Source organism: Pangasianodon hypophthalmus, chromosome 3, assembly GCF_027358585.1.
Source record: "Pangasianodon hypophthalmus isolate fPanHyp1 chromosome 3, fPanHyp1.pri, whole genome shotgun sequence".
In the NCBI taxonomy this organism is placed as follows: Eukaryota; Metazoa; Chordata; class Actinopteri; order Siluriformes; family Pangasiidae; genus Pangasianodon; species Pangasianodon hypophthalmus.
Window position 1 is genome coordinate 27,887,137 of NC_069712.1, and position 22,639 is coordinate 27,909,775.

General features: G+C 38.4%; 2 protein-coding genes across 4 annotated transcripts; one reads left to right on the forward strand and one right to left on the reverse strand.

Annotated features, from left to right (window-relative positions):
• Nucleotides 1-3,872: 3,872 nt before the first annotated feature.
• Nucleotides 3,873-8,450, reverse strand: LOC113542117 (otoraplin). Its single transcript, XM_026939457.3, has 4 exons — nucleotides 8,228-8,450; nucleotides 7,967-8,106; nucleotides 6,222-6,332; nucleotides 3,873-6,133 (listed from the first exon to the last, which is right to left on the reverse strand). The coding sequence occupies exons 1-4, from the start codon at nucleotides 8,349-8,351 to the stop codon at nucleotides 6,110-6,112; spliced, it is 399 nt and encodes a 132-aa protein (XP_026795258.1). The 5' UTR covers nucleotides 8,352-8,450; the 3' UTR covers nucleotides 3,873-6,109.
• Nucleotides 8,451-11,374: 2,924 nt separating this feature from the next.
• On the forward strand, nucleotides 11,375-21,720 carry gtpbp2a (GTP binding protein 2a). 3 transcript variants are annotated; one of them, XM_026939324.3, is made up of 12 exons: nucleotides 11,375-11,791; nucleotides 13,319-13,345; nucleotides 13,962-14,146; nucleotides 14,434-14,542; nucleotides 14,839-15,036; nucleotides 15,324-15,498; nucleotides 18,212-18,431; nucleotides 18,720-18,855; nucleotides 18,988-19,046; nucleotides 19,130-19,301; nucleotides 19,389-19,553; nucleotides 19,728-21,720. In XM_026939324.3, the coding sequence occupies exons 1-12, from the start codon at nucleotides 11,594-11,596 to the stop codon at nucleotides 19,890-19,892; spliced, it is 1,809 nt and encodes a 602-aa protein (XP_026795125.1). In that variant the 5' UTR covers nucleotides 11,375-11,593; the 3' UTR covers nucleotides 19,893-21,720. The 3 variants fall into 3 exon arrangements, with proteins under 3 accessions (XP_026795125.1, XP_026795126.1, XP_053088685.1); XM_026939325.3 differs by having other exon boundaries at nucleotides 11,679-11,791; nucleotides 13,933-14,146; XM_053232710.1 differs by lacking the exon at nucleotides 11,375-11,791 and adding an exon at nucleotides 11,840-12,391.
• Nucleotides 21,721-22,639: the final 919 nt, after the last annotated feature.

Consider the following 22,639-nt stretch of genomic DNA (forward strand, 5'->3'; position numbering starts at 1 on the left):
CACTCTATTCACAGTGCTCCACTGAATTGTTGGCTTTATTATTAATTTTTTTTAACCTAGAATGATTGGGAAGTTCCACAGAATCAATATGAGGCTATTTTTGGCACTGTAATTATGAATACTTATGAATAGTAAGTGTGTCCTTTAATGAATAAATTATACCCTTCTGGGTCATAAACGGTGCACATAAATGAGCGAATGTGGGCATGGGAAATATATTTGCATATATTTGCATATTTGTTTGGCTTGTAGGATTTATAAATAGGCACAATAGTAAAAGCAGTTGCATGAATTAAATATGTCCAAGTAATGGTAGGAAATATAAATTAAAGAGTGAAGAAGATGGGAATACAGTGCACACACTGCCTGAGTTCTGCTTCTGATGCATGCAGGTACTGTAGCAATGTACTGTAGCAATGTATGATACAAGATGATTACCTTTACTATTTCTTGGCAGTGTTGAACTCAGAAGTCAAACATGTTGGTCACTGACGATCAGCCAAACCATCATGGATACATTCTGATTAGGCCAGAATTGATTTTATTTGTGTTCCTCTCGACTGGGAACTCCAAAGGCCAGAGGGCCACAGCTGTGCTCGCTACACGCACGCACACACACACACACACACACACACTCACTGCAGTCTAGCCCTCCCTCAGTCACTCTGCTGCACACAACAGACCCTTCAGTATCCATAGCAACGGTCCAATGCTGATGCTGTCTAAGTGATGATTGACTTCGGGTCCAGGGAGCCGAAGCATGCTGTGAACGGATATTGGAGAAATAAAGTATGATACACACACATCAGAGCACTCAGTGACAGCTAGTTCCAGCTCTTGTGTCAAAAGGAAAGGTTATTTAAAGTGCACAGCAAAAAAACACATTTAATTGGTGATAAGGATTTCACTCTTAAAGGGCTTACTGTTCACCAACTTAAAATATTAGTTTGCTAACTGGAGGAGGGAAGTGGCATAACTGTATGTGTGTGAAAATAATAAGACATGCATTTCAATCTCCATGAATTCATTATATAAAATGTCAGCTTTATGTCAGATCTTCACTACAAACTAAACCCACTACCTCCCTCCAGAGGCCACTGCACATAAATCTTAACTGCTCCACAATAAAGTAGGGTTGAATGTACTATTCAGCGCTTATTCAACACTTTTTGTTTTAAAAATTGGTTCTAACTCATCCACCAAATTGCCAAATTCCAGCTTTTTAACAAGCTCTGAATCAGCAGTGACAGCATGTTGAGTGTTCTTTGATCCATTTTAGTTCATTTTAATCCAACCCATTAGGGAAAATTAAAATACTCAGGCTTAAATTTCGTTTTTTTAGGTTTCATCAATATACTTAGTGTGGGTTTACGGTTATCGATTTTTTCATCCTCTTATCAAGAGGCTATCACACTTGACTTATGCTATAGGCTACTATCTAGTGAATTTTAGAGTAACACAATAATATGCAGTTGAGAGTCGACAACATACAGTTGTCCAGCATACAGTCTAGCAGCATGTTTTGATGTATATTAGTTTTAGAAGTATATTTGTTCAACTGTATTTGATGCCGCTGGTGTGTTTGCTAGTGTCAGTAAAATTTACAGGCCAACTACTTCTCAAAAACCACACAAAAGACCTTAAACAAGACTATAGGCATTGGGGAAAAAATATGTAGGCATTGGGAAAGGGAGATAGATTTTTCATCTTTTTCTCAGCCTTTGCATGGGAAACAAGGTCACTGTGGTGCACACGCATTTCTCATGTATGGACATTATCCAATCCAAAATCACCTTTTACCTCTCCCAATTTTTACAATATATCTTACTACAGAATGGTTCTCTACATTTCTGCCTTTGTTTGCAGAAATTTGTTTGATTTAATTCCAGGAGTATTTTTAAACTAGATCAATTTAGCAACAGTGTCATTAACCATCCTGTCTTGAGCTGTCATGAGCATGGGGCAGCGTGATTCCTGTCCCAATGGCCCTTTATAAGAGCTTGTTGCAGTTCCCATTTTTGTCACTAGGTGCAATAATAACTCTATGGAGCTAAATGAGTGAGTCTGCTTCCTCATTATTGCACTACATCTAAAAAGGCAAGCAAATCAATGGAACGTCAGCATGTATCTGTCAAATAGCAGTATTTTTTTAAATCGTTAGCCACTCAAATGAGGAAATTTGTATTTCAGTGGAAGTTAAAATGTATGGAGTTGTGAATGAGGAGATTAATATTTGTTGAAAGGCTCTGCCGCACCTGCCGCAGCCACAAGTCCTCTCTGAGTTCTCATCAAATTCAGATCCAAACACCAATAACATTTTTTAATTTATTTCAGATTCTCTGACTTTACATTCATTGACACGTGTTCTATGTATTGTGTTGTGTGTGACAGCATAATGGTCTAATCATTTGTTTCAAATCTATGCTCATTGACTGCCCCATTGTGGCCTGGAAGGTCCTTTCCTTTCCCTACATATGTCTTACATTGTTCCCTTATAAGTACATTATGTCATATACACTTTATGCTAGTTGTATGAGCATGTTACTGTAGCACTCATACAGAATTTTATTGTTTTAGTATACTCTGCATCAAGAACATATATAACAATAAAGCTGACTTCACATGATAGCAGTATAATAAAAGTAGATTGTTGTCAGGACAACTCCTGTATATTGGCTTTTGTGACACATTCATATATTTTTATCATTTTTGCTGATCTGGAATAAAAACAAATATAAGTTTTAATATCTTGACAGGCATAAACGAATATCTCTAAAAAGGAACTAAGATATGATCACGGCAGCCACATCACTGTTTGAATGACGTGGTTCTGGATATTGGAAATCCTTCATTCATAACATGGAGGCACAAGCTAATGTTGTTGAAATCTTCTTAAATGAAATAGAAAATGCTTAACCCTTTAAAATCCTAGGACCTGTCATAGGACCCAGACATTTTTTAGTTTTATAGCTACAGATCTTTACTGTTTAGCTTCAGTAACTGAACAGCTTTTGGTTACTGAGTAATCACAGTAGACACTGAATAGTATACTTTAAAACAAATAACTGAACAATGAGTTGAGACTGTAAAAGGGGAAACACTATTTGTGTGTGAAAGAAAGATCTATCATGAAATAACCATGTAATATAAAGGTTATTATACCACAGGGCTGTTCTCAAATCTGAAGGCATTGATTGTTCTTTCATAACAGCAGTCCTAACAGTAGTTCTGGCTTTAATATAAATGTTCATTTTAATGTGCTAGTTCAAATGTGTTATCATTTCTATAGTAACATTTTATACACAAGAACTTGTGTGGTGGATGCTTAACGTAATCTAAAGCTAAAAATAAGCAAATTATAAAACATTATTTAGCAAAGAAAAATATATAAACATTGATGTATTGGAGTTTTAAGGAGACACTTATATAACATTTATGGAAGGAGTCTCCAGTGTCAGTCCTTTGCAACAATGAGTAAGTTTGCCACCATGGGAAAGTCATGGGAATTTGTACTTTCTTAGTAACATGACAAACTGTGTGTGTGTGTGTGTGTGTGTGTGTGTGTTTGTGTGTGTGTGAGCGTGCGTGTGTGTGTGTGTGCGTGTGTGTGTTATTAAATTCAAGAGAAAAACAGACTGGTTAGGGAACAACTGTTCACGGCCGTAAATTTCTTGAGGGAGAGTAATCCCATGTTTAATAAAACGTTTCATCAAGTTTGACTTATTACCTAACTTCAGAGTTACTAGGATAAGGCACTTATTCCACTGGGAACTGTCCTCATCTACTTTTACAAGTACAGCCAGACTCTATCCTCCGTGACATATTTACACACTCTCGTTTCGCTCTTCATGCATCAAGGAGCCAGTCAGACTCGGAAGTTGTTGCCTATTTTCTTACTGTATATATATTATTTTGCAAAAAAAAAAATTAATAATCTGTTAGAATTGGAAATATGGACCAAGTTTTTCAGTATCTGGTAGTAACATTTCAGTTGGTGCCCAGCGTACACCTGTGTAACTTTGCATCTCATTGATCTCAGGTAGATTGTCATTAAAATCTTTCATGAAAAAGACTAATTTGTAAAACGGCATGTTTCCTAAAGCAACTTTTTCTAGCTTTACTAGCAGTCTGGTAAAGTGTCAAATGTCTTCTACAACTTCACTCTGCCTGTGATCTTCATAAGTAATTTGTATTGCTTCAAGGTCAGCCCTTGGTGCCAGATGGAGCATTAACACACTTCCCTGCGGCTCCCCTCCCTCACTATATGGGACATGATCTCCTGGCAGACATGCAGCTCCAGTTAAATTCTGCCTCTCTCTCTCTTTCTCTCACTCTCTCCTTTCGCTGCATCCTGTGTTCAATACTATTTTTAATTTGATCAAATTATCATCATTTCTGGGGTTAGTATCAGCAGCTATGAATCAGTTTATGTCAGTTATCAAGTAACAGCCAGCATTACAACCAGTTTAAACAAACACAATCAAATGTTTTTAATGTTGAGTATTTCAATGCTCCCGCTTATTGGCTGTCCACCAGTTTTCATTGTTCTGAAAGGGCAATTATAGCAGACGTCAAGGTTATGATAAAACTGCACTGGAATGCTAAGATCTAAGTCTCTTTGATGGACCATAAGCAGTAGGGATGTAACCAAATAGGAATAATTTATTCTGAACAGATAATGTATTCTAAACAGAAACAAATACAGATATGAATAGGATGTGCACTATATATATATTTTCCAGAAGGTATTGGGATGTAACATAAACATCTTGCTAGTAGGAGGTTTTTACTTTCATATGACGCTTGTGGGCAAGAACAAGTGGTGAGATATGAAGCTCGTCAAAGCAAAGAAAGACTACGTTAATTAACGTGGGTGCATTTACAGAATTCATTCAACTAATTCTGAACTGGAGCAATGTAGCTGAGGTTGAGGAACTGTCAGATCCAGAATTCACACACTATGCTGACAGTGCTGCCATTTCTACCTCTGGGTGTTTTTCAGTGTTTTCAATTGTTACTGGGGCATAGTTGTAGGGTTCATATTAATTTGTTTTTTAAACCTTCTAGTTTAGGCCACGCCCACTCAAATATTTGAAGCACTAAACAAATACAGATACAAATATTGTCATTGCGTTACACCCCTGATAAGCAGCACAATGTTGTGAACATCTCCAATGTTAAAATCACTTCTCATGTTCATTTGTGTCCAGCTGGATTCATAAACACTCCATGTGCTACAATGACATTGAGGTTTTTGTTTTGTACAAGATAACATTTCGAGTATTTTTTTCCTCTGCTCTGTGGCATCCACTCAGCGCTGCTGACATTCTCCAAACACATAAAAATTTCAAAATAAGGTTACGCTTTCCTCCATGGTAATAAGTAATTAACAGCTTGACACTAGGAAACAAAAGCTCTATTCATGATGGCAAATTGAATTTAGTAATATCCACTAATAGTCCTATAGGAAAGAGAGAGAGAGAGAGAGAGAGAGAGAGAGAGAGAGAGCTATTCAAGGTAATGCCTTCAATTCAGCTCCATCAAATATCCACAGCACAAAAACATCCCTGAGAAATGAATCAGCACTGCACACCAGCCCAATAGCAATAGTAATAAATGTTAGCACTGCAACCTTCATATCCAGGAGAATCCCTTACCTGACAATTTCACAGACAGGTGAACTAAATCATCAAAGGTTCTTTTTGCATAAGATTAGCATGAACTGTTTGCCATGATGGTTGGTTGGGATATTAAAACTGCTGGGCTAAGTCTTATAGCACAATGTCCCATCGTATACAGGCATAAAACTATTACACATACACTCAGGAACACATGCACTCACTGAAAGAGACATAAGCAGTACCATTCATGCTTTCTAAGTTTTTATAGTGTCGTTTAGTGTATAATACCGCAAGTAATGCTCCACATCTCATAGATTAATCAGCTTTTGATTACATTTTGAAGAAAGGAAAATTATATAATAGACTTATTTTGAAAAAAAAAAAAAAAAAAAAAGATCAGTGAGCTATTATGCATGCAAGAAATTAGTACGTGGAAAAAAAATCCAGAATCCAGGATCCAGAATTTAATCAAACGTAGTCTCTCCTTTTTAATTGCAGAAGAAGTCCATCTCCTACATGAACACATACAATGAAAAGGTCATTATGATATGATCTAAATGTACTTCTCTTATTGCTATAGTAGGGAAACAGCATACTCACTGTTGTGGCCATCTCAATGGTTTTCTTCATGAAAATTTGTGTCTCATTAACATGGTTACTGGGGAAGTAGCCAATGATACCCATCTGGTCCACATAGCGCTCACCATAAACCTGCAAGACAGAACTGTTATGATTTCTCAAATAATATTCTTTAAATGATATTAAAACAATAAAAGAACTGTGAACAAAATTTTGTTCTTTATTGCTCACAGGTGAAAACAAAATACAGCATGTTTAGCATATCTCATACTCATATACATTATAAATGTAAGAAATGCCTGAAGATTCAGCTCCTCCAAGAACACCTGATTAGTGATACTGAAACATCCACAACACTCTCCTTCTGAGTGTAACTACATGTATACTCTCACCGTCTACGTTATTAAGAACACCTGTGCACCTTCATATTCATGCTATTAGCCAATCATGTGGCAAGAGGGAAATGCATAACTTTGACTGCAGCATGGTCGCTGGTATCAGACAGTTCTGCAGGTGGAAAAATAAAAATATCCAGTTCTGCAGGTGGAAATGCCAGAGAAGGTCAGAGGAGAATGGCCAGACTGGTTTGACAGAAGAAGAAGGCTGCCGCAATTTAAATAACCACTCTTTACAACTGTGTTGAACAGAAAAGTATCTCAGAACACACATGTTGTTCCTGGAGGCATATGGGCTACAGTAGAAGATGACCACACTGAGATTCACTCCTGTCTGCCAATAACAGGAATCTGAGGCTACAGTGGGAAGCTCAATAAACTGGACAGTTGAAAATTGCAAAAACTTTGCCTGTTTTTTTCAAATTCCAACCGCCCATTTCTAGTTTACCTACCTCACCTGAACACAATCACATTCAGAGATTGTTTTTATGATTGTTATATTTTGTCTGCGCCTTTGGAATTGTTTGCTGTGTTACTTGTATCTTTGTGGGTTTTGTGGGACCTGGACTGTTCCATCAATTATGTATTATGCTCATCTTTATTTAATAAACTCAGCACTTGGACTTACTAGCGCCGTAGGACTTGAATCCGTTTCTGAAGGCAAATCCAGTCTTGAGACATTTTCTGTATTGACTTCAACCTGTCTCTGTGTTACTGGCATTTACACTTGGACTAATCTCAGTCTTGGGCATTATTCTTTCTAAATATGGTCTTGGCCATGTCTGAGAGATTGTAAAAAAAAAATAAAAATAATTAAAAATAAACAAAATAATAATAATTCTTTCCACAAGTTTGACAAGAAGTAATTTTTTCTTCAAGAAGACATAGTGGCATTGCATTACTCCTCATATATGTCTATTGAGGTGTGTTCTTTTTTGCTGTGCTGTTCCCTGTTCATGAAAGATAGCACCCTCATTCAATCTTGTCTTCATCCACTGCTTTATTCATGACTCCAGAGTACCAGCTTGTGCTCCTACATTTTTAGTGCCTTTCTCCATTTCACTGTTCTGTTGTAGCCTTATCAGTTTTTATTACAGCTATCTTGCACTTGTTTCTGGCAAACTGCTGAAACTGTGGTGCTGTCAGATCCATAATAGCTTTATACATAGAGTGTTTTCCAGTCCAACTGTAAGTCATTTTGAATTAAAGTATTTGCAGAATGTAGACAAAAGGAAAGGAAAACCTATTTATCTTTTAGGGAAGAAAATCCAAGTACAGACTTATCAAACCAGATCATAAAGTGGAGCCTGATACCTGGAGAGAAATGAATCAGAAATGACAGCTGGGATGTTACAGCTCAGAGATACTCACATTCCCAGACCAGAAGACTCCGGCACCATCTACTGGCTTTAGTTTAGAATAAACATATATCATCTGGCCTTTCTTCAGGTTGATGAATCGACAGTCAGAAGCAATGTAGTCCTCAAGAGCTTGGGCTGCTGAGATGACATCTAGACAGGAACGTACATAGCCAAACTGTATTTTATCACATACAGATAGTTTTCACAAAGGCTAATCTTCAAATGAGGCACATTACATAATTTACTTGATTACATAAGACGTTACACTTACATGAGCAGTACTTGTCAGCACATATTTTTCGGTCGGCCAGTTTCTCCATAAAGACAGCATTTGCTGGGTGAAACAGATATCCAAAGGAAAGAATAAGCAAAAGGAGGAAGTTTGATTTCTCCATTTTCAGGTCAGGTACAGTTAGAAATGACTTCTCACTGCAGTGTTTCCCTTCCCACAGAGAGACCAGAACAAACTTCCGCAGATCAGCCAACAGGCTGGGAGATTTGGAATTTTTGGAAGAGGGGGTAGCAGGGCTCTGTTTGCTGAGCTAATATTTTTCTCATTTCTGTGAAATGCTCTCTTGTTCATATTGGATTATAATATGCTTTCTTTTTTTTTTAAAGAAAAAAAAAAAAAAAGATCAGATACAATCTTTTATGGTGCCAGCTTAACTGTGACACTGTGACCCTATCATGACTAATGTGATTGTTTTTGTTTAGTAATATAGTTGTATGGCTCTCTCTCTTCTTTTTTTGTACATACAGAGTCATAATTTTACCCAAAGAAACTGATATAAGTGAATAAAGTTTAATTTTCTAAATAAGCTAGTAAACTGCTGTTAATCTGCTGTTCAGCATATACAATATGTACATAGTCCTCCAGTTTAATGATACACTGGAGTCTGGATTTATTGACAGTGCTTGATAAAGGTAAAAAAAAAATGTGACAAAAATATGCAAATAATTGCTGATATTGGACCTTTTTCGGTTTTTACAGTTACAGTTAACGTTTTACTTTTTTTACTAATCTTGTGATTTTATTCTAAAGAAATTGTCCTTCTTTGAGATCCCTTCGAATGCAAACTGACCAAAACACACCAGATTTATAGTTGTTATAATAATTTTAGGTTTGTGTACTTGTGTACTCCAATGAATTCTTGTTTTACTACAAGAAGTGGTACTTTTTCATTAGTGGCAAACTAGCTAGCTTTTGTCAAACATCTAATCCATAAGTGCTTCCCAAAACTTAATGTAATGTACTTAACAATGTCACATGGTTCCAGATCTATCAAAAATAAAGCGTAATGACTGTTGGACTACTTATATACTATAATTTGCATTTTAAATGAGTAACACCCTTTTGTATAAATGAAATTACTAGGCTTTTAATGTCAAGGACACAGACCAAGTGACCAAGTTTTTTTTTTTATTAAATGACTTTATTTAAGAATGAAAAAAATTATTATAATGCTTGTAAACAGTAAATTAACACTACTTACACATCTGAAGTGTAACATCTTAAACTGTTGAACTCCACTACACTCATTTCCATTAAAATAATTAATGTAAAAAAAAAAAGAAACTTTGCAGTGTCACACTACATTTACATTTATGGCTTTTAGCAGATGGTTTTATCCAGCGTGACTTACAGAAGTGCATTATCTATGGGGAAAACATATCCTAATGCCAGTGCAGACTTGCCTGAGACTAAAGATACCAGCAAGCTAAGACACTCCCAGCAACAGGAGTGAATGTTGATAAATTCTAACTTATTTTCTTGTCGTTGTTTATAGTTTTCATTCTAAAAAGGTACTACTCATGTGTATACACACACACACACACACACACACATATATATAATAAAATTAAAAACCCTAAAGCATTCCCAGAAATATTTTATAATTCATCCTTTGGCTTGGAGATGCAAATAATTTATAATAATTCTTTATAAATAAAAATATATCTCTTTGAAAGATGACTCTAGTATATGCACTCAATAGTCTAGACGTATGGCATGTACGCTGCAGATATGCTATGTTATTTAGGAATGGGTGGTGCTGTTGCCAAGGCACATATGCGTTATCCTATTGTGTATGTACTTAGATACAGGTTAAACATGAAGGGTTGTACTTGGTTGTCATATCAACAGGGTTACCAGTAATAATGTTAGTACACAGAATTGGATAGAAGAGAATTCATCTGAGGCAGCTTTACAAACATGACTGCTTTAACCCTTAGTGAGAAAGCTGAGGGCAAGAGTGGCCAAGAGAGCCTTGGGAGAAACCAAGACTCAGCAGGGGGAGCTCATTCTCTTCAGAACTGGGAGTCATATTATGAGTCTTTTTTTTTTTTTTTAGATACGCTATCAGTTCTAGTTTATCCAATTTAAGTTAATGGTTAGCAATAAGCATGCCCATAACCTAGTTATCACTGGAATCAGTCTCCTCTTCTTATTTAATACAGTATGTAATGCAGACAGGTTGATCATTGATGGCAGTTAATCAGTGGAGCAGAAGGCCTGTTGTCCCCAGGACCCTAGCAGGAGCTTGACAGATAGATAGATAGATAGATAGATAGATAGACAAACAAATAAATAAAAGGATGGTACATGTGAAACTCCATAAAGACGGTAAGCTGAGATCATGATTGAACCAGGTATTTTGAATATCCATTTGTTTCATACAGTATGTTGCAACTGTACTGCAATATTACATGGACTACAAACACACTGTCAGTGCTCAATGACTCATATATGAGCTCACTCACACACATATATTTTTAACAATGGTTCATTCCAGTTCTTGTCCAGAGTGTTTCACATGTTCTTACAGTGTCCTCGTGGGTTTCCTCTGGGCTCTCCAGTTTCTTCCCACTTCCCAACACATGCTAGGGGCTATGCTAAATTGCTCCTAGGTGTAGGTGAGTGTGTGAAAGTGAGTGTGCATGGTGCCATGTGTTGGACTACAGTCCCGTCTGGGGTGTATTCCAGCCTCACGCCCACTGTTCAGAGGATTGGCCCTGGATTCACAGCAACCCTGATCAGGATAAAGCGGTTACTATAAATAAATAAATAAATAAATAAATAAATAAATAAACTTTCATATAGTTTTTTTTTATTAGTATGTTTTACATATATCATGCTACATGTATAGTTTCTCTATTTAAGAAAACTGTTGATCTTGTTTTCCACCAGCAGAACTGAGGTGGAACCTTGATAAAATGGTATGTGTGAGTCAGACTGGCACTGTGTGACACTGTGTTTATGTTCATGTAATATTGCAGCGCAGTTGCAACATATGAAACTAATAGATATTCAAAATACACTTTTGACCTCCTGTCCTTCTCGCCGTCCAATCACATGCGCCATCTCATGAATATTCATTCGATGACGCAGCTGCTTCCGCAAACTTAGCCGAGTTGTTTTCGTTTTTGTTTTTTTCCCCCTCAGCTGGGGGATGTGCTCACTCGGCTGGTGCTCTTTATTATGTTTCTCTTCTTCCGTTCACTAATTTATTTCTCATGTAGGCAGATAAAGCCACAGGAATGTCGATGATTTCGTTAATCATCATTCATTTTTGTAAAGTTAGTCGTTAGTTACACTAGCATAGCTCAGTAATTAGCTTTTTTCAGGGTCCGGACAGAAATGGATACGCGGGTATCGGAGCTTTTCGGCACAGGTTCCGCTTTCAAACCCGGCGCTGCTCCAGGAACCGGCTTAGCTTCAAATAATGCTGCGGCAGTGGCTCCGAAAAAGGCGCCTTCAAAAAATAGCAAAAAGGCAAAGAGCCGCTCTGCCCGATATCCCAAAACGAGCAATAACCCACCCTATCTACCTCCAGAGGTGAGCCGAGCTTCCTCTCTTCCTTATATTATTATTATTACCTGTGTTCAGCTAGTGTAATATAACGCATGACATAACGCTGTTTAAAGCCTGTTTATGCACTATTAGCGCTAGCTAGCTAACTATTCACCTCCATTGGCGCATAACATTAGCATTCTACTGTAAATTACTACATGTTGTTCATGCTTAACGCGAACTTGTGCAATTAAAATATTTGGCTCAAATATATAATTTTGCAAGAGAAAAGCTGTCATTGCTCAGCTGCGAGCAATTCGCAGTCAGCTGCGGTTAGCTGTGTGTTTGTGTGTAACTCCACTGGACACGTAGGCAGCGTTCACTTGCTCTTAGCTTTCAGTTTTCGAGAATGCAAAAGAGAAAGACGGTCAAACTACTAAACTTAATATTGTCAACAGCACGAGTAGTTTAGTGAGTTGTGTTTTAGTTCCATGAGTCTGAATTAGTTCAGCAAAGTTAGTGTACTTGTGTAGCTTCCACTACAGCTGTGTTTGTAAATATCCCGAGAAGGCAGGAGACCGATCACTGCCACTGTGAGGAGGAGGAGAAGAAGAAGAAAAAGAAGAAGAGAAAAGCAACAGCAAAGTAAATGTTTATACGTGTAGACCATTCGTTTAAAATATTCAGGTTTGAAAGAAATTCTCTGCTGATTGCTTTAATTATTTTCCTTTAATATATATGTCAATTGGGAATACACAGGTCAGCCCCAAGGTAAAACGATATGACTAACCCCAGCCTGAACTGTGCTATTTAAAAACACTGCTGTGAAACTCATTCATTCATCTTCAGTAAGCACTTCATCCTGGGCAGGGTTGCTGTGGATCCAGAGCCTATCCCAGGCGCACTGGGCGTGAGACAGGACACCATGTACACACACACACTCACACATTCACACCAAGGGGCAATTTAAAGCAGCTAATCCATCTACTGGAATGTTTTGGGACAGTGGGAGGAAACCGGAGAACCCGGAGGAAACTCACACAGACGTGGGGAGAACACACACAGGCTCGAGCTCAGGATTGAACCGTGGTGCTGTGATGCACCAGCACTAACCACTGCTAGTTGGAACCTTTTTTTTTCTTTTTCTTTTTTTTAGCTGATTTAGAGTAAGATTACTTATTTCTGAGGTGTAATTATTCTATTAGTTTATTCCTTGATTTTGCTTTTTGAGATCAATATAAAAGGATTATTGGTTATACTAGTTAATGTACACATTTCTACTTTAAACACAATGTTTAACCCAGATTAAACACAGCTCATCGGCTCATACCATTCTGAACTGATTAGGTAATTATCAGACTTAATATCTTTTAGTTTAACCTAATTTCTGTTTCCCAGTGCACAGGGCAATGTGTTTCTCTTTGGATTTTAAATCCTTTGTGTCCTGGCTGATGGACTTTTCAGAGTGTTGGTCATATGCAGGTTCACTCTTTGTGACCTAGAAAACTGAACTGTGCTAGTTATTGTTTCAGTCCTATTCATTAAAGACTCTGGCCTTTTCTTTTGTTTCAGGCTGAAGAGGGAAATATCGAGTACAAGGTAAGCTTCTGTGATAATTTACTTCTTGCTTTATAATTTCTCATTAGCCATCTTGCAAAAAAAAAAAAAAAACATTTATTAGAAATTGAAAGAGACGTTACTTTGAATAGCTGAGACAGATTTTGGCCATTTTTTTCTTTTAACAAACAAATGTATGTTGTTGGAAAAGCACTTTTGAGCTTTACTAGAACATAAAGTTTTATGACTAATTTTATATGGTCATAGATTAAACTGACTTGCTTCCTTAATCAGGCAGTACAGATGGTATAAAGCTGTCACAATATTTTATTTTATAAAACTGTGCATGATGTGTGATTTTTTTTTTTTTTTTTTTTTTTTTTTTTTTTTTTTTTTTTTTTTGGAATACTGGTTTTTCATGTGACAGTTTGTGTATTTAGTATTACAAGTTTCTGTCTGCCACTGATTTTTAATCCTGATATAATTTTATAATATAAAGATAAAGGTCATCCTTTGTACCACATAGAATTATAGAAACTCTGGAATCTAAGCACTGGTATAAGGAAGGTATAACATAACAAGCGCTGGCATAAGGAAGGATGCATGTTTGAGATTGTCCTAATCTCCAGTTTTATGGCGTTATGGCTCTGTGGCTCAGCTGAAGCTGGTGAACCCCACGCAGTATCGATTCGAGCACCTGGCCACACAGATGAAATGGAGGCTGCAGGAAGGCAGGGGAGAGGCTGTGTATCAAATCGGTGTAGAAGACAATGGCTTGCTGGTTGGATTATCCGAGGCAGATATGAGAGCCTCGCTCCGGACCCTCCACATGATGGCTGAGAAGTATGATCTTATTTATATTCACTCATAAGTCCTGTGCATTCATATTTAAAACTGTTGCACAGTTGGAATAGGACACTACTGAAATGTTATGTGTAAAGTGTGTGGGTTTTTTTTTTTTTTTTTTTTGGACCCCACATGGTACTGATAATGATAGATAATGAATGGGCAGCATAGAGTACTAGAAAGTACCAATAATAGGTTTGTGCCCGCACAGTGCTGCTAAACACTAACACTTATTGGACCACTAAGTTTACATGATTGTCCACATCTTTGTGGTGGTTTCTCAGGGTGGGTGCTGACATTACAGTTCTCAGAGAGAGGGAAGTGGATTATGACTCGGAGGAGCCCCGGAAAATCGCAGAAGTCCTCGTCAGGAAAGTGCCAGATGACCAGCAGGTCAGCATTCACTTTGTTTACAAGTTAAAGCACATCAGAGACCCGTATACATGTGGCTTGGTGTCTGTGATGCTGTAAAATATGTTTAGATGATGAAGAGCAGGGGGTGTAATGGTATGATTTATATAATACATTTAGAAAATCGTTTTCTTAAAAAGCCTATAGCTACTTGTATTTCTGCATTGTTATATATCACAACAGTTATAAGCAGATGCTATGTTGTAAACCACAATAATTTTTTTCGCATTAATACAGTGAACTTGTTCTCTGACACCTTAATGCGGTTGTGTTCATAGTTCCTGGACCTACGGGTAGCTGTGCTAGGTAACGTGGACTCGGGGAAGTCCACTCTCCTTGGTGTGCTCACTCAAGGGGAGCTAGACAATGGCAGGGGCAGAGCACGACTAAACCTCTTTAGGCATCTTCATGAGATTCAGACAGGAAGGACCTCCAGTATCAGCTTTGAGATCCTGGGCTTTAACAGCAAAGGAGAGGTGAGGGATCAGGGTTTATATGTCGTATGACCAGAGCACACGTTGATATCTTTGTTTATGTTAAAAACAATGTGCTTCCTCCTTTTGCCAAGCCATTTGCTTTGTATCTGTATTTTTATTTTCATCAGACCAGGCATAGCTGAAGAGGGCTATTTTGTTTAAAATCCAGGGATCTTCTGTTCTGGGTTCATTACTTGCCATTATCACACAAGAGGAAGTTGTTTAGATCATGTTGTTATGTTGTCCCTAATGGTTTTAATGACATTTAATGAATGTCCATTACACAGGTGGTGAATTACAGCGAGTCACGGACGGCGGAGGAAATTTGCGAGAGTGCCTCTAAAATGATAACTTTCATAGACTTGGCTGGTCATCATAAATATCTGAAGACTACCATCTTTGGCCTCACCAGCTATTGCCCTGACTTTGCCATGCTTGTGGTCAGTGCAAACACTGGCATTGGTAAGTCTATATCTTGATCCTTCTTTGTCTAGGCTGCAAGACCTTCGGCCTTCTACCGATAAACCTGGGTTAAGGTGACTCTCTTAGCAGACCACATACTGATAAATGTTAGATAAGAGGGCAAAGTAACACAAAGCAGACTTGCAATATTTACATGCACTGCAGCCTTAGCACGCTGAACCAGGCTTCATGCAGCTTCTCAAATAACCCACATAGCTTATGTAATTTTCTTATGTAATAAGGAATGTTCTCCCCCCTTCCCCTGGTACATTATGCGTGTCCCAATATATCCCAGGCTGCCCTGGTGAGTGTAAGAGGTGGGGTCTGGGAAGATGGAGCAGTCTGGAGTGGAGGAAAGGTTGGCGTGCAGTAATTCGAACCCTGCTAGTCTAGTGCTGACTCTTCACACCTAAGGATAAGACAAAATTAGGAATAATGAATGGAGGAGTTTTAAACTGGATTTCAGCACAAGCTTTCAACTTGGCACAAACAACATATCATTTCCAAAAATTCAGTCACAGAAGTTTACAATGTATTGTCAAAATTCTTATCCTGTAGTTTACAAGTATCAGTATAGCAACTTTAGGAAAGTGGGTCAGACATATCTCCATAACCAAGAATCTTACAAAGTACTCACAACCCTACACCGGAAGGTCACATTATACATAATGCAACAGAGAACTGAGCTTTGTGGTGTCTGAGACTCGGCCCTGTCTGCAGTAAGAAGAAGGATTTCCTGTCTCGCAAAGCCCTGGCAATCACTCATGCAGCCAGTTTCTCGTCAGTCATTAACTTTGACCCTCTGATTGGATGGATGCTAGCATACATGCACACACCTCTTTTGGCCTGACAGTTAGAGGTGACCAGCTGTGTTTGTTTTCAAGCTGTCAGTGCTGGAATCCAGTCAGTGCGGTGGGGTTGGTGGGTTAAACATAAACATAGTGTTCCAAATATCTGTATTCGGATTAATGCTGTGTTTGAATAACCTCAGAAATGGGAAGTCGGCACTCTGAGTTATACCAATTTTGATCTGTGTTGCTGAACGGGGTTGAGGAGACCGTCTCGGGTTCCCAAGTAGGAATTCCGAGTTGAGGCGTTTGCTGGTGAACCTGAAGTCCAGAAGGTGGAGTTGGACCTGATCCAGTTCCTCCTACCAGGGTTTGGAGATAACTCGGTGTGTTTCTGGCTGGATAAGTATGTTTTTAAGTGTGGTGTTCTTTGTTGTAGTGTGTCTTATGGGTTAGAGTTAGGGACAGGTCCAGCTCCACCCCCTGAACCTGGACTTTTGCTGTAAATGCATCTTGCAGTGGCACACGTTCATGTTAATGAACATGGCCTTTCTTTGTCCTGCAATCTTGATACCTGACCACTCACTTTCGCTTGCATAAAAGAAAAAACCTGATGCACACCTCTAGTCTTTATCACATGTCTGGCAAGATTTCTAAAAAATTGTGTTCATATTTGTATCTGTTTAGAACACATGTATCTGTTCAGTCATAGGTTACAATGCTATGAATTGCTGGAATGGATGAAATACCATACTGTAGTTCAGTGTATGAAAGGTATTGTTTGAACCTGATATAATTGCTTTTTAGATCACACAAACACCTTGATTAAAAACACCCACTGAGCACTCACTGCGAACATCTGAAAATGTTCAGCTTGATAAACATCATGTGTTGTGCAGCACCAGACGAGAGTAACAGAATGATGGAAAGAAACCTGGAGCACAAAACTCTAAACAATGGCTATGTGGGTGCTGTAGTTTCTATCTTTGTATATGTGTGTATCATCCCTTTAAATAATGTTGTTCTGTGTGCTAGCATATGATGCGTATGTCAACTGTTAAATCAAATTTTATTCTCCTGCAATCTGGCCTGAGATCCACCCCACAGCTGAATTCAGCAGGCAGAAATCATTTCTAATCGTAACAAAATTATTCATCTGGTCATTGTGTTCAGACAACAATATCTCTACAACCTTCATGGTGGATTCGGAGCTATATCAGAAGACCTAGAGGTGTACCCAGGAAAGACATGGGGGGAAAAAAAAAAATTCAAATTGCGTTTTGGTTTTCTCAAGCATGTTTTGCTTAACAAAGTTGTGGCATGAGCTCAGGAAAACGAGAGTGGCAGAAGGACGACAACAGTATGAGTAGCAGTAGCTTCTTATAAGGCATTAAAGGAGGCGTCAGTTTATTTTGTTCCTTTTTGCATGCTCATTTTAGGTTTAGAAAAAAAAATATGGCTTTAGTCATCTCTAGGTTGCAATATACCTTTTTTATATTGCTTTCTTTAGTTAGTTGACAGGTGTATTCTGTTCTGGTATAAGTGTAACTGTTAACCCCGACGTGACCTCTCTAGAGCCTCTCTGCTCTTAGAGCTGCTGTGCAAACACACGTCTATATGAATAGCTCACATATTACGTGAAAAGTACATATATAGACTACAATAGTTCCTGGGTCAGTGTCTTTGATCATTGTGATCTCCAGTGTTTATATAATTGTAAACTAAGACCTCATCTTTTGTTTGTGCCATGATTCTCCCTTACAGTGACTGCAGGAGGCACCTGAAATATCTGCTACTCTTGAAAGCATGTTTTAGATTTCTTTGTTTTCCCATGAGAAGTGCTAAAGTAAAAAGAATGTGTATAGATTTATAAGTGTCATGTCTACAAGTGATCACCTGCACAAATGTTATCTTCTGATTTTTAGTGGGCACCACACGGGAGCACCTTGGGCTGGCCATGGCTCTGAAGGTGCCAATCTTTATCGTGGTCAGTAAGGTGGACCTGTGCACAAAAGCCACGGTGGAGAGAACTGTACGGCAGCTGGAGCGCGTCCTCAAGCAGCCTGGCTGCAACAAAATTCCACTGGTGGTGAACAGTGAAGACGACGCAGTCACTGCAGCCCAGCAGTTTGCACAGTCCCCCAGGTACAGAGAGCTTTTTAAAATAAACCCACAGTAAGAAGCACTGGTAACAGGACAAACAGAGCATTTTCAGCTGCTTTAACCAGAACTGGTGTCAGTGTTGTTGTTGTTTTTTTTCCCCCTTTTGATGCATTGTTAGAATAGTTTCAGTTTCATCGTAAAAGAAAATAAACTGAATTAAACTTTGCAATGCTGTAGAGCTTTATTGCTTTGCATTGTCAGACATGACTGACTTACTGTTCTTTAGCCTGAGACTCATTAATTTTGACTTTACAATGTTGATCTATTTAGCATCACGCCAATCTTCACATTGTCCAGCGTATCGGGGGAGAACCTAGAGCTGCTCAAAGTGTTCTTGAACATCCTGCCTCCCCTCAGCAACAGCAAAGAGCAGGAGGAGCTCATGCAGCAACTCACCGAGTTCCAGGTTCATATGATGAACAATATATTGCAGCCTAGATTTTACAAAGCAAATACAGCACATGCCTTAATCTTTCTTTTAAATGAATACTTTACTCAAGAACTCAAGATTTAGACCCTGTATTTATTTGTCCTACAGGTTGATGAGATTTATACAGTGCCTGATGTCGGGACTGTAGTAGGTGGAACGCTTTACAGGTAATAACATACACTACATTTTGAGTCATTGTGCTTGAAGTGGTTTTATTAATCACATCCTAATCTACCTTGCTTCGGTACAGTGGTATCTGCCGAGAGGGGGAGCAGTTAGCGGTAGGGCCAATGGATGACGGCCAGTTCTGCGATCTCACCGTGTGCAGCATCCAGAGAAACCGATCAGCATGCAGAGTGCTTCGAGCAGGACAGGCAGCTACACTGGCACTGGGCGAGTTCGACCGCTCGTTGTTACGAAAGGTTTGCATGTGTGTCTGTGTGCAAGGTGTGATTTGTGTAGATGGCTTGCTTTTCTGTGTCCTTATGTACATGTTCTTTTTACTTTAGGGAATGGTGATGGTGAGTCCGGAGATGAATCCCACTATCTGCTGGATGTTTGAAGCTGAGATTGTACTGCTCTTCCATGCTAAGACTTTCCACAAAGGCTTCCAGGTGACTGTGCACGTGGGCAACGTGAGACAGACTGCTACAGTGGAGGCTTTGCAAGGCAAGGTGAGACTGTGATTGTGCTCTGAATTGCACACACTCACAAGAGAAGCACCGGATTTTAAACAGCGCAGATTCATACAATTCCTTTTATATTGACAAAATTTGGGTTAGGTTATATATTCTATTATATATTAAAGAAAAGTATATAACACAAATCTATCATTCCTTCTCTGTTAGGAGGAGCTGCGCACAGGTGAGAAAGCAGTGGCACGTTTCAAATTCATCAAGCATCCAGAGTACCTCAAAGTGGGAGCCAAGCTGCTTTTTAGACATGGAGTTACCAAAGGCATTGGACAAGTAACCAAACTACAGCCCTTGTCCCAGTACCACCACCAAGCATAGTCTCATTCTTACTCTTGACCTCTCTCTGTGTCGGTCTCTCTCTCTCTCTGTCTGTTCTGTCCATCTTTCTTGCTGTCTCTCCCAGCTCAGAGGATATAAGCACAGCCTACCAGAATACACCAGTCCTTCTGTCATCCTCAGAGTTTTTTTTTTTTTTAACCTCTCACAGCCCCAATATTATTTACACTTGCTTTTCTTTTACCAAAGCCTTTCTGCCACTAATCTCAAGCCTTTTTTATAGAACCGTTTTCTATAAAATATTAGTCTGGTTTATAATTTTTTTAATGTTTTTTAAATATGGCAATAGGAATATAAGAAGTGAGCTGGTCTGATTTTAACCGTGAATGCAGTGGTCACCATATCAAGGTTGGATTTGAAGTAAAAGTCTAGTAGCTGTTCTTGTCAATATGGGTGGACACATAGCCATTTGGATTTTTTTTAAAGCGAAAATCAAACCAACTGACTGGCTAAAAGGTAAATGATACCTGAACCTTAATGCTGCCCATGTTAGTTACCTCATCATCATGGTTTGTTTGACTTTTCCCTTTAAAGAGTCCTAATGAGCTCCTTGCACAAACAGTTCACACTAGTTTGCCACTATATACAAGCAGAGTAAGACAACGAGCATGCTTTGTCACCCCTTCAGAATTTAGTCCCAGCCCTAATTTCACACTCACTCACACACAGACAAGTTGCTCCAGGTGTGATGGAACTAAACTCTGCAGCATGGTAGATCTCCAGGAAAGGCATTGGAAACTTCTACATTAATATTAAAAGGCAACAGACTTTAAGATTTTGGGAGGCATTCTGAATGAGAGTTACTTCTCATAGGTATCCAAGTCTAATCATCTAGCCAATGTCTTCACAAGTGTACTGAAGTGTAAGGTGTTAAGTATTTTAATGGCAGCTATAATGGTGACTGAGTTTTAGCACTATCTTGTCAACCAAGTTTAAAAATGAAATGCCAGCACTGTTAGCAAAAACCTACTTAAACCTGCTAACAGTCTCTGTTGTCTTTTGTAAAAGGATGACAGTTATGAAATGAGGCACTTTAATGTAGTGGCAGGCTCAGGCTTTACAGGGTTGAATGTTTCAGCTCAATGAGACACACTGAAGATGTCTCACACTGCCTTACCATCATGTGGTTCTCTGTGCTTCACTGTTGCTGAATACTACTTCATTTTACAATGAGTTTCTTCCTGTTTGTAGTAATGTCGATTATGTTGATATTCTTGCCTACACTCAAGTGCTTTAGTTGCTCAGGAAGTGTTGCATGTTCCTCCTTCACATTGACCCTAGCTTAAGAGAAGTAGATGTCAACTTGAGCAGCTTTGATGGATGAAAACCCGTCTCCTTCGAAGCATCTCCGCTGCTCTTTTACTGATTATGCAAAATGTACTGCAGGCCTCAGACGGGTTTTTTTCTGATCTGTTATGTCACTGATTTATCTTGTTAACTATTTTATCATTTCCTTTAGGTTACTGATATCACAATGTTAAATCGAGGTGCTCTTTTGTAGTGCCTTGTGTCCAACAAACTCCTTTGCAAAGTTGGATGTCGAACCCCACACAGTTTTGTAGCTTTTTGAACTTGGTGCTAAACCTTTACTACTAAGAACATAAAGAGGTTTATACATTAGTTTCTATGTATCTGTCTACAACAACCAGTTTATGCATGTCGAGTTCTCTTAGGTACCTAAGGCACATGTTAACGCCTTTAGTATGTCTTTCATTGTGTTTCTTGTGCAATTTTAGAGGTAAGGAAAAAAATGCATTTAAACCAAAATGGGAAAATGTAATAAAGTTTACTTTAGTTATTTTTATTTTTATCCAGTCATCTATTTTTGACACCCTATTAATTGATGTCTTTTTTTCTGGGCTTGCTATGAAACGAGATGCTGGGGAAAAAATTGTTTAGGGTTTCTTCCATCTTATTTCTTAAAGAATTTTAGAATTTTAGCTTTACTTTTTGGTGAATTGATGTAAAAAATAAGTTTGTATATTTATGGTGTGTATATATATATAATAATAATAATAAAATAAAATGTTCATCATGATTGATTCATTCAATGCTGGGGGGGGGGTGACACATGGGTGTGATGGTCAGGTGTCCATGAACTTTTGGCCATATAGTGTATAAAAGGTGTGCATGATGAAATGGGCTGTCAGCCTTGTTCACTGAGACCGAAGGCTGATGTAAGAAGCTGCAATCACATTCCGCCACCATAAACGCCGACAGAGACAGCACACAATTACTGTTTGCATGTGTCATGCAAAATAAATCTGTCACTACTTACTCAACTCACGGAAGAAGACAAATGTGCAGTGCAGAACAATTACAAATACCATTTCTAACTATTTTTTAACTACCTTGGTATGTTGCTACCACCTACCACGTAGTGGTGTTATTGAGATTTGGAGTAAACCCATTTAATTCAAATCACAAGCCTTTCTTTGAGAATCACTTATAAGACCCAGTAATGACAGGAGTAAAGTTAAATGTTGGTTAGTTTGGGTAGTATGAGTGTTATCCATCTGAAATACTGAAATGTTTGTTTTTAAGATTGTAATAGATGCACACTAGAGGTGTACAACAGTGCCACTATCTACATCTGTATAGTGCTCCAAATTTCTGTATTTGGATTTAAACCTAAACTGGGCCTCTTTTTTTTTTAAATAAATAATGAACTCTATCGCTATTGCCCCAGAAATAGAGGAAAACACTACAAAAAAATATTAATAACCCAG

What these genes read in the sequence shown, in the direction of transcription:
- LOC113542117 (XM_026939457.3), bottom strand. Translation starts at nt 8,351, where the DNA reads ATGGAGAAATCAAACTTCCTCCTTTTGCTTATTCTTTCCTTTGGATAT. An exon ending in GAGTCTTCTGGTCTGGGAAT is followed by an intron (nt 6,333 to 7,966) that starts GTGAGTATCTCT and finishes TCTGTCTTGCAG; the next exon opens with GTTTATGGTGAGCGCTATGT. An exon ending in CCATTGAGATGGCCACAACA is followed by an intron (nt 6,134 to 6,221) that starts GTGAGTATGCTG and finishes GTGTTCATGTAG; the next exon opens with GAGATGGACTTCTTCTGCAA.
- gtpbp2a (XM_026939324.3), top strand. Translation starts at nt 11,594, where the DNA reads ATGGATACGCGGGTATCGGAGCTTTTCGGCACAGGTTCCGCTTTCAAA. An exon ending in CACCCTATCTACCTCCAGAG is followed by an intron (nt 11,792 to 13,318) that starts GTGAGCCGAGCT and finishes CTTTTGTTTCAG; the next exon opens with GCTGAAGAGGGAAATATCGA. An exon ending in AAGTGCCAGATGACCAGCAG is followed by an intron (nt 14,543 to 14,838) that starts GTCAGCATTCAC and finishes TTGTGTTCATAG; the next exon opens with TTCCTGGACCTACGGGTAGC.